Source organism: Crocodylus siamensis, chromosome 4 (assembly GCF_052110815.1).
Source record: "Crocodylus siamensis isolate JL-2025a chromosome 4, ASM5211081v1, whole genome shotgun sequence".
Taxonomy (NCBI): Eukaryota; Metazoa; Chordata; order Crocodylia; family Crocodylidae; genus Crocodylus; species Crocodylus siamensis.
Genome location: NC_143398.1, coordinates 97,625 through 108,542, shown reverse-complemented (window position 1 = coordinate 108,542; position 10,918 = coordinate 97,625). Strand labels below are relative to the sequence as shown.

Sequence of the window (10,918 nt, the reverse complement as noted above, 5' to 3'; positions counted from 1 at the left end):
TGGGTGCTGTGTTGGACGCAGGAGTTGCCGAGGCCATCTCCAGGGGCGGTGATAATAAAGCAACCCCTTGTGTACGTGGATGAGCGTGTGCGGTTGTCACTAGGGCTGGGCCCAGGTGAGAGCAGGATGGGCGGCGTGTGTCCAAGCGCCAGCTTCTTCCTGCACTGTTATATGAATCGCACGACAGGCCAGGCCCTGGCACTGAGCCTCCGCAGCTCTGGGAGCCTCATCCCCGTGTGCTCCTGCTGCCCCACTTCCCCCAGCCTGGCCTTTCCGACAGCTGGTCGAGCTTCTCCAGCAGCATGGGCCTCCTGGCAGGAAACCCGAACCCTGCCCCGCCGCCTTCGGGCGAGAACAGATGAGTTCGGAAGACGCTTTCTGAGAAAGGGTCGCCGGAAGCAGACGCGCATCAGCCCATGTCGGCGTAGCCAGTTGAGGGCCCTTGGGGAGCCAAACCAGAGATGCTGACTCAGAGCAGTCATCAGAGCCTGGATCTTCCCCTTCTGCAGCAAGAGCCCAGAGCAACTGAGAGCTCGTGGAGAAGTTGCAGTTCGTGCCCAAGCTGTGCCTCCCCCGCCCCATCTGAGTACCCCCGCTGGTAGGTGCTCAGCTACGGGATCTCCCACTACCAGCGCCTCCAAGGGCTGCGGTGCTGGCTGCAGCCCGGGAAGACTGGAAGGTCAAGACGGTTCTTGCTCAATTTAAAGGGCTTTAACACCTTCCACGGTGCCTCTCACCCATGCAAGCTGCCTTCTCCGGGCTTGCAAAAGTCCTCATTCAGGCCAAGGTGGCAAATGGCATCCTGGGCTGCACTGGTAGGAGCGTTGCCAGCAGATCCAGGGCAGCGGTTATTCCCCTCTATTCAGCACTGGGGAGGCCACATCTGGAGTCCTGTGTCCAGCTATGGGCCCCCCACTACAGAAAGGATGTGGACACATTGGAGAGAGTCCAGCGGAGAGCAATGAAAATGGTTCAGGGGCTGTGGCACATGATTTATGAGGAGAGGCTGAGGGAATTGGGTTTATTTAGGCTGGAGAAGCAAAGACAGGGAATTTAACAGCAGCTTTCAGCTCCCTGCAGGGGGGCTGCACAGAGGATGGCGCTGGGCTGGTCTCACTGGGGGCAGGTGACAGGACAAGGAGCAACGGGCTCACGTTGCAGCAAGGGGAGGTTTAGGCTGGATATTAGGAAATCTCCCATAGGGTAGTAAAGCACTGGGACGGGCTCCCCAGAGAGGGGGGAGTCTCCATCCTTGGAGGTGTTAAAGACCCCACTAGACAAAGCCCTGGCTGGGATGATGTAGCTGGGGCTGATCCTGCTGGGTCAGGGGGTTGCACTAGATGTGACCTCCCGAGGTCCCTTCAAACCTCATTTTCTATTAATCTAACCACCGGCTTGATACCCCCACCAGGCAGGTCGTTGGAGGGCGAGGTGAGCATGAGTAAGATTGAGAGCTGCCCCTCATGTACCAATCCAGAGCGACTTCACTAAAAGGGACGGGACTTCAGCTCCACTTGGGAACAAAGCAGGGGTCAGACAGAGCTGGTAGTTGGTAGTGAAACAACTGCCGCAGAGCCGAGCCCGGGGCAATCCCATTTCAGCGGCTCAAAACCTTTCACTCCAACTGAGTCCTGAATTTCCTTTCACATCGCCTCAAGCTTCGTCCTGCCTCTCTGGCGTTTCACACACAGGATAAATCATCCTTGGGCTCAGGCTGCCTCAGGCTTGGTGTTCATCTCCCACCCAGGCAGTTGCCCATGCAGTGGGGAAGAGTTTGAGTTCCTTCAGCTAGCAGGGAAGGCCCAAGTCCCATCCAAATCCACAGCAAACCGGCCCCAAGTGTTGCGAATCCCTGTGTGGGAAGTGATTTCAGGTAACTGGAGGAAGGGAAAAGCGCTCAAATTGCCAGCAGCCTCCAGCTTTTAGCCCCCCCAAGGCAATACCCTTGCAGAGCAGGGGGGCTGGAAGGGAGGTCACATCCAGTTCAACCCCTGCCCGAGGCAGGATCAGCCCTGTCCAAATCATCCCAGGCAAACCCATTGCCCCTCTGAGCAACACAACAGTCACCCCTGACACAGCACAAGAGCTCACACCCAAATCTGCCACAGGTAAAGCAGGAGAGCCACAGCAGCCAACGTCCTCCTGCTGCAAAGGTGCGTGGCCTCTACTTGCTCCAGAGGTCCCAAGCAGAGGCCATGCTCTGCAAGAGGAAGGTAAACCCCGCTTCAAATCCCTACCCATGACCATGGGGTAAAATCCCTTCTTGTCCCCAAATGCAGCATCAGTCCGACCCCGAATAGAGGGCAAGACCCTCTAGCCAGGACTCTGGGTGGAGTTCAAGCAGGAGCACTGGCATAGCCCGGAAGCCAGAGAAATACCCTTTGCAACCCAGTCAGGGAGGTAGGAGGGCAAGTGCTGCCAAGCAGGGGCTGCTGTTTGGAGAGTATTCAGCTGTGGCCCGGGCACCAGGGATCAAGACCTCAGCCGCGGTGCGGAGATTTTGAGAGCCCTGCGGGGCCTGCTACTCACTACTGCTCACGCCACCTCAGCTGGACAGAGCCGAGCACCGCAGGGAGATCTCAGCCAGGACCACGCCGCCTGCGCGCAATGGGCTGGAAAGCACTGACCTGTCAGTCGTGCCCAAAGGCACCTGGCAGGGCAGGTCAGCAGTACCGCGACTTTGATCCTTTGTGCGTGCTTACTTTTGAAGCCATTACGGAGCTCAGCCGTTCATGACGACCTCCGCAAGCATGAAGTGGGAAGCGCTTGCCATGCAATGAAGGAACCGCTGACTAGGGCCGCACAGGCTTGCCCCGAGCCGAGCGGGCAGGTGGAAGCAGGAGACAGCCCCAGCTAATGCTCACAGAAGCTGCTCCTTTCCTTTCTGCTGGCAGCCAGACATTCAGAGGCAAGGGGTCTACGTTTAAGGGCAGACGGACCCCTTTGGGACAAGGGAGGCAGGGCCATCCCCCTTACAGCAATCTGCAGTAAGGAAGTGATGCTTTCCTTGCTGACAGCCAGGGCTTTTATCATCGCAATGTGAAATGATGGTCCCAACACCTTATTGCAGCCATTCTCAGCCTTTCTAGGCTCAAGGCCTCCCCCTGGAAAACACCAGCTTAGTTTTCACTCACTTTTTTGGACTACAGAAAAAAAAATAGTACAGCCAATTTTATGTGGCCGATTCTGAAAGACCTCAGCAGGTCAGGATATGCTTAATGCCCTGTGAAGTCCTACTGGAAATCTCTGGGTTTAATCATGTGGCTCACGCTGGCACCCGTAACAGGGCTGGTATTGTGTGGTGCTTCATAGCACTCGGACAGATCTAGGCACCCCAATCTCTCAAGGGTGCTGAGGCTAACCCAGTCGAGAATCGCTGCCTCAGTGGGACTCTCCGTTTAAGAAAATCTTGGGTGCTTGTACACGACGGGGGTTTAGTCTTCTATGCCAGGGATTTTCAGCCCCCAGGTATGTGTACCCTGGGGGTACTTTGAAAGGCCCCAGGGGGTACGCGGCAGTGGCATGGAGAAGCTGCCGGCACTTCCGGTTTTGCCACTGGCATTTCTGGTTTTGCTGCCCCAAGCAGGATCCCCCCCTCCTGGGTGACGGGCCGCCGGGAGACTCCCTGTTTCTCGACCCACTGTCGGGAGTACCCTGACCAAAAGAGGTTGAAAACCCCCGTTCTATGCCCCCTAAATTGAAACTGTGGGTTTTTAATTGAAACCCACCATTTCAATTTAGGGGTTTTATTTTTGTGTCATGTTAGGGCGAGGGGCCTGATCCTTTTTTTTGAGGTGGGGGGGTGGGGGGGAAGAGTGGGGAGCCTGCCTGCCTGCAACCATGGGGCAAGCTGCCAGAGAGCTAAGCGGCCCCTGAGCTGCAGGGCGCCCCCCCCCAGTCCTTCCCTCCACAGTGGTGCCCGCCCTGGGGAAGAGTTGGATCTGGTCTGGGTGTTGCCTCTGAGCTGGGGCAGCACCCGGCCTGCGTGGCCCCGGGGGACACTGCCGCTGCAGAGGGATGGACCAGGGCCCCCACAGCTCCCCGGCAGCTTGTCCTCTGGCCATGGGCAGGCTCTACCAGGAAAAAAAGAAAATGATCAGGCCCCTCACCACTGCTTCTGCCTTCAGCAGGCACCTCCTGAAGGCAGAAGCGGCAAGAGGCCCGATCCCTTTTTTCTGCGGAGCCTGCCCAGCTCTCCCACAGCCTGGGGACGAGGTGACTAATAGCTGCAACAATGCAAACTCATCTAAAATCCCCAAAACTGACGCACATGTAATGTGTGACACCATTAAGCCACACAAAGTGACATTTTCGTCATGTGTACAAGTGCCCCGTTCTTAACATAGGAGAGTCTCAAAAGCGGGAGGATGAAGGCAGGGGAGGGTGGAGGGAGCTGTAGTGGGTGTCAGGCAGCCATGGTCAGCCAGCCCATGTTGGTCATCCAGTGTGCAGCCTTAAAGGGACCTTATTGTTACGAGAACCTCGTTCTTAACTCAGAAGAGCCTTGAAAGCACAAAGGATTGTGGGGGCGGCAGGCAGAGACAAACCGCAAACCCGGGCTTTGATTCGTTTTTTTTAAACTTAGTTTTGTTTTTATTTGTATTGTTCTCGAGATGGCTACAACACCAGACGGAACAGCATGCGCTCGAGTCTTAACGCCTGCACAGTCTCAGATCTTGCCCATGGGAGATCCCCCCAGCCAGTCGTCTCCAAGCGTGTGTCCATAAAATCGTCAGCCCCATCACAGCACTCTCCTCTTTCCCCCCCCCTCGTGGTAAAAAAAACAAAACAAAACAAAACAAAAAAAGAATAAAACAAAAAAAACCTAAATAAAGCCATTTAAAATTTTTTAAAAAGCAAAAACAAAAAAAGAACAAAAAACTAAAAAAAGGGAAAAAATATAATATATATAGCAGTCTCTTCCAGGCCGAGTCTCCTCCGGCAGAGTGATGGTTCTCGGGTTTAGCCAGGGGCTTGTTGTTCGAGGATGGGGTGGGGTAGAAACTTCCACAGGTCCAGACGTGCGCTCCACAGGGGCGAATCACAGGATCCCCATGGCGGTCTCATGCCACGCGGCAAAACCAACTCCTGGCCAATTCAGCTCCTTGGTGACAGGGAGGAGGGAGCTGGCGGGGGGTGGGGGGGGGGCGTGCCGGGGAGGCCGCCCAGGGCACGTCCCCCTCCCACGGCAGACAGTTGGTTTTGCCCGAGATCTGGAATCCCCACGTTCCCTCGCGTAATTTTTTTTTTTTCATTTCACAGAAAGTTTTCTACTTTGTTTTGTGTTTTTTTTTTTTTTCCTTTTGCTGCCAGGCAAATTGGGTTTTTTCTTCCTGTTTCTTTTTTTTTTTTAATTTTCTAAAATTTTTTTGTGTTTTTTTGTTTTGTTTTTTTGTTTTTATTCTCTTTGCTTTTTGTTGTTTTAGCCAGTCCCCTCGGGGAAGAAGCGCCCCCCCGCAGCGCCGGAGGTGGGGCTGCAGCCATCTTTAGTCGCGTCTGAGTTGCCCTCTCGCTCACAAGCAGGAACTTCACTTGGCTTGCTCTGGCGGCGAAGCGGCTCCCCGGGTTTGGCGGGACGCGCTAGAGCGAGTGAAAGCCCTCGGCCACAATGAAGTTTGCTGATTGTGGGACACGTTCTTGTTTGCGTTATTTCCTGTCTTCTAATCAAAAGACATTCCTGGAGGTGGGGAGGGAGGGGACACAAAAAGTGCCATCAGTGTCTCCACGGCGCATGGAGCTCTCCAGGCCAGGCCGAAAGCTCAGTGGCCCTGGCTCCTAGCACCATGGCAGGACACGGCCGAGACGATATGCCCCGTTTCATGCACATTCGGCCTGGCAATGTGGCAGTGACACTGTCCCAGGGGTGCCTTTCACACACAACCTGGGCTTCAACTGTGTCCAGGAATGGCAGCAACCCCCGTCTCATAAGCTGCCCTCGTTCCCAGTACGGATACAGAGACCGTGGGAATCTTACTCCCTCGGCTGTGCTGCCACGGCAGTGACGTACTGCCAGTGTCGTGAGGCCCCAGGCTACCCAGTGACTGCTGAGAAAGAAGAAACAGCAGCGGTGAAGGAGCTGGGGGGCAGCAAGACTGTGGCTGAGATCGGGAGCTGCCCCATAACCAAGAGGTGACACAAGCCTTCCTTGCTCTTCACCTAACACCTTTGAGTGCAGGCGAAGGTGTCCAAGTGAAACCTCCGGCTGCCTGGATGCTAGCTGTGCCCATGCAATCTTCTCTTGACCCAGCGAAGCCGCTTCAAGGGACAAGCAACTTTAGACGCTGGCCTACTGCTCAGAATGACGTGGATCTTGTGGACACCATCCACGAGGAACTGCACTGGGCGTATCCTACTCTGTTCCCATACGTGTCACACCCATAACTGGCTTGTCACTGGGGGGGGGAGGAGGGGTGTCGGGTCAGGATATCAACCCAAGGCCAGCTCCTTTCAGTCTGGGCCCCCCCAACGCAAACCAGAGCACGTGCAGCACCTCCTGATATCAACTTTACAGGTAGGGCTGCCAGGCTCTGGAATGGGCTTCCAAGGGAGGTGGTGCTCTCTCCCCTACCTTGGGGGTCTTCAAGAAGAGGCTGGACAGATTTATCTGGGGTGAGATGACCCCGGCACCCATTCCTGCCTGGTGCAGGGGGGAGGACCTTATGACCTGTTTAGGTCCCTTCCGACCCTAAGTACTGTGATACTATGAACAGCTACCAGGCGAGGCCTGCTGGCTTCTCTATCAGCACCAGGCCAAGCAAATGCCCGCAGTCAGGGCTTGCTCTCAGGTGGCCTCCAGAAGCCTGGCTTTCAGTGGGCTGCGACTGCTTCCTTTCTTCCGAGACGGCAGAGAGCAAATGTATCCAGGACTTGCACCCACTGCAGGGAGGAGACTAATGTCCACCAGCCATGCCTGGGTCTGCTGCAGGGCTCCACAGTGGGCATTCAAGGGTTAGCAACCTCTCATGCAATTGCTGACAGGCTCCCACCCATCTCCAGTGACGAGGGGGTTATGGCAGCACCCTGCTCAAACCCACCTTCTCAGGAATCACTGTGATGGGGCATAGGCTCAAGCCAGAGCAGTGCTAATGGTACAGTGCCACAGCCTTCCTGGGGCTGGGGCACGAAGGGCATCTCACTCACCTGGGAGACAGGCTCAGTGCAGGAGCGCAAGCTATCGGAACAACCGGGTGAAGTCCCTCAGAGCCCAGCAGACCTGTTTACATTCCTCCGCGCTGAAAGACAAGGGGAGGCATTAAAGGGAAGCCTAGCAGCTAAGGGAGGTGGAAGCTGCTCAACACTACGGGACACTGATCCCACTGACTCCTTCCTAGAGACGGTGCCGCCCCACTGCACCCACCCTCCCAGAGGGGAAGCCCACGCACGAGCTGCTGATTTTCCAGTCCAGCAAGCTGCCGCAGGTGCTAGGGCTGGGGAGGAGCGTTCCACACCCGTTTCAGTGGGGCAGGGCACTGGCGAACCTGCAACAGCCCCGAGCGGGCAGCGTGAGCTCTGGGGTGTGAGCCAGGAGCTCCGACGTGCCAGGGCGCTGCCGAGGGGGTGTCACCACTCCTCGTGCCTTGGTTTTCCCATGTGCAGATCTCACTGCGGCAGCTGTGAACTAGCCCAGCCCACCCACTTTGGCCCCAAGAGGCTGCAGTGACACAGACACCTTCGGACAGCCTGGAGTATGCACCACCGCATACACTGGAGACCCAGGTCACAGCAGTGCTGGGCACAGCCCGGGGCCCTCCGTGCTGGCTGCCTTGCCTTGCTCATGGGATCGGGGGGTACAGAAAAGGAGTGGGAGAGTGAGGCAAGCACAGCACAGACTTGCCCTAAGCGACCAGTCGCAATGTCCGCCAGGTGCAATGGGGCAGACTCCAGAACGGCCAAGGCCCTAGTCTAGCCTCAGCCCCTGACACTGCCCTACCCACCCCTCTCCCTTATATATGAGGCCTTTGGCAGGTACAGGGGAAGCTGGACAATCCCCCAGCTGAGGACCTGGATGTGGGTGCTTGCAGAGGACTCCATGCCAAGCCAGTCGTGGGCTCTGGTTCTGTGCAAGACTTGGCCACTCTTGACTAACCTGTGCCTTGCCAAGACAGGCACTGAGCAAAGGGAACTGTCAATGTTTTCTCAGTGGCTTATGCGGCTAAGATGCCATCACCACCTTGCTAACATGCCTCAACCTGGAGCTGGGGGACCACCCTTTAGGGCAGGTTCAGTCATCACGGCCCACTTGGATCCTGGCATCCCCATGGAGGCCGCCAAGGACATGGGCATAGCCACATTATATGTCCATGCAACCCTGAGTCAACCACATGACAGAAGTCATAAAAATCGTAGAGCAGTGGGGCTGGAAGAGACGTCCAGGGGTCGCATCTAGTGCAAACCCTTGCCCAAGGCAGGATCAGCCCTGTCCAAACCATCCCAGACAAATCCATAATCTAAACTCTTTGTAAAACTACCGCCAACCCTGACACAACAGACATCAACACCCGACCCAGCCTCAGTAAAGCAGGGGGGCCCACAGCAGCTAACATACTGCTTCTATTACAGCTTGTATAAGCTCAGAAGATCCCAAGCAGAGGCCATGCCCCCCCTACAGAGGAAGGCAAAACCCTACCAGTCTGTATCAATCTGATCATGGGGTACGATTCCTTCCTGACGATAAGTCTAACCCTGAGCAGGGGGGCAAGGCTCTCTAGCCAGGAACCTCCGGCTTCAATCCCCAGCAGGAGCACTGGCACACCAGTGAAAATCCCCAGCCTCGGCTGCAGCCAACACCCAACGCTTACGGGAGGCTTAAAAACACCAGGTCATGTGGAACAGAAAGGCGGGGTGGGAGGCAACCAGCAAAGCCCAGAGGCCTGGGAAATCCCCATAGCAGAGCATAGGCATCACTACACCCAGATCATCCCCAACCAGTCGCCACTGGGCCCGCTCACAACTGCCCGGCAGAGGAGGCTTTGGCTAGTCCCGACCTAGACCGGGCCAGAAGTCGAAGGGGTGACTCAGAGGGGACACCGCCGAGTTCGGGAAGCAGGAAGTTCAGCTGGGTTTCCAGGTTAAGGTCACACGAGGTGAGAACTGCATGCCAAGGCATGAAGGGGCTGGAGAGCTTTGCAACCGAGTCCCGAGGGCCAGGCCAGGACTCACCAAGCTGGTCTAGCGCTGCCACCCGGAGCAGCGGGACTCTCCACGGCAAGTCTGGGCACAGCCATGGGGCTGTGCAAGCAGGGGCTGCTGAGTCATGGGGCACAGCAGACCGGGGCGAGGGCTGAAAAGCCATGTGCTGACATGCAACGGCCAATTAAACTGGAGGGGAAGGAGCCTCCAAACGTTTCCTGCTTGGGATCAGGGCAGCCAGTCACCAGAACCCCTGGGGCTCCGCGCCTCTGGGACTCATGCGAGAAAAGAAAAACCTGTTGTTCAGGGATGGTCTAGGAAGGGGAAATCCAGCCCCCTACCCGAGTGCCAGATTTCTGTGATCCTGGTCTCAGACAGCAGCCTTGGCTTGAGCAGGGGTTTACTGAGCTCAGAAATGCACTCTTCCCCTTGGAAAACCAACCAAGGGGAAACTGAGGCACACAGGCCAAGGTTGCCCCAAAAACCCTTGTCGGGGTTAACCATTACAATCCTGGTCTCCAGTGGCTGAACCACAAAAACACCTTTCTGCCAAAAGACAGGATCTCAGACACTTGAAATCAAAAGGTTATTGGGGTGGGGAGGCTGCATTTCCAAATCATTACAGTACCCGTTTAGCAACACTTTGTCTTCAAGTCTCAAGGTGCCAGAAAGCTTTATACCGCACAAGCCAAACATGCAGTCACAGAACGGCCGCTACTGCAAGGGAGGGCATGAGAGAATGAGCCACCTCCCTCTGTTAAGGCAGGCAGCAGCAAGCACTAAGATCTCCTCTGCAGCACAAGCAAGCAGGGTGCAAACTGAGCTTGGTACCGGGGCAGGACCCCAGAGCTGATGCACTGAACTAAAGCTCAACAGCAGGGAGAGGTGGGGAGGCCTGTCTCTTGTAGTACTGTCAGACCAGGACAATTGAGTCAGGACTGGTTTATGAGCACTGGCTGGAAGAACTGGGATTTGGTGTAAGGAGAAAGTTGAGGAGGGATTTGCTACCGAAAGGATGACAAGAGACTATGTTCCATGTCTGCGGGGGCCAGGACTAGAGTAACAGTCTGAAATTGCACAGGGGAAACCGAGGTTGGAGACTGGGGAGAACTCTCTCGCTATTAGGGCGGTCAACCATTGGAACAGGATATTTACAGATTTCGGAATCGCCATCCTCGGGCATTGCACAGACCCTAGGATGGTTTAGATGGGGCTGATGCTGCCTTGAGCAGGGGTTAAACTAGGTGTGACCTCTTGCAGCCCTGCTGGCCTGGCTGCACTACAATCCTAAGGGCCTTGTTACACGGTAACTTTAGGCGGCTTCTGGAGCTCTTAAGCCTTGGACCGGCTGCACATTAACACCTTTTAAGTACCTCAAAGCACTCGTTATTTATCTTAATGTTATGCCACTCCAAGGCAGGATTATTTCTAATCCACCTAATTTTATTATTGTTTCATCGATTTATGGTCATGCTCCGCAGCTTTTCTGCCCAAGCTGAAGTCCTGCTGCACCCCAAGAGGCTGTGGTGCTTCCCTGCCAGCGCTCGGACCAGCTCTGCTCCCAGCAGCCAAGCCACCCAGCCAACGGCGGGTGAGAGCAGGACCCAGGGCTTCTCATGGATCCCTGCCAGGGTACATAGGTACTCTGCCTGCACAGATGTTGTAGTGGGGCTGCCAGAAGTCATCCAGCTCGGGGACATACTCTGTGGGTCTCCGTTGGTAGAACTGCTTCCAGCAGCATGCTTCTAATGTAGACAAGCCCCCAGTCCCCAAAGCTTGCCAACCTCGC

The 10,918-nt window shown here is 55.9% G+C and overlaps 1 protein-coding gene across 2 annotated transcripts in view; it reads right to left on the bottom strand.

The window, feature by feature from the left end:
* Positions 1-5,145: 5,145 nt before the first annotated feature.
* The window catches only part of TNPO3 (transportin 3), a 73,906-nt gene continuing 68,133 nt past the window's right edge, over positions 5,146-10,918 (bottom strand). For both annotated transcript variants that reach the window (XM_090041272.1, XM_090041273.1), the window contains exons 22-23: positions 7,141-7,232; positions 5,146-5,677 (exon numbers count right to left, since the gene is read on the bottom strand). In XM_090041272.1, coding sequence (XP_089897398.1) covers positions 7,172-7,232 — 61 coding nt within the window. In that variant the 3' untranslated portion in view covers positions 5,146-5,677; positions 7,141-7,171. The remainder of the gene's footprint in view (positions 5,678-7,140; positions 7,233-10,918) is intronic.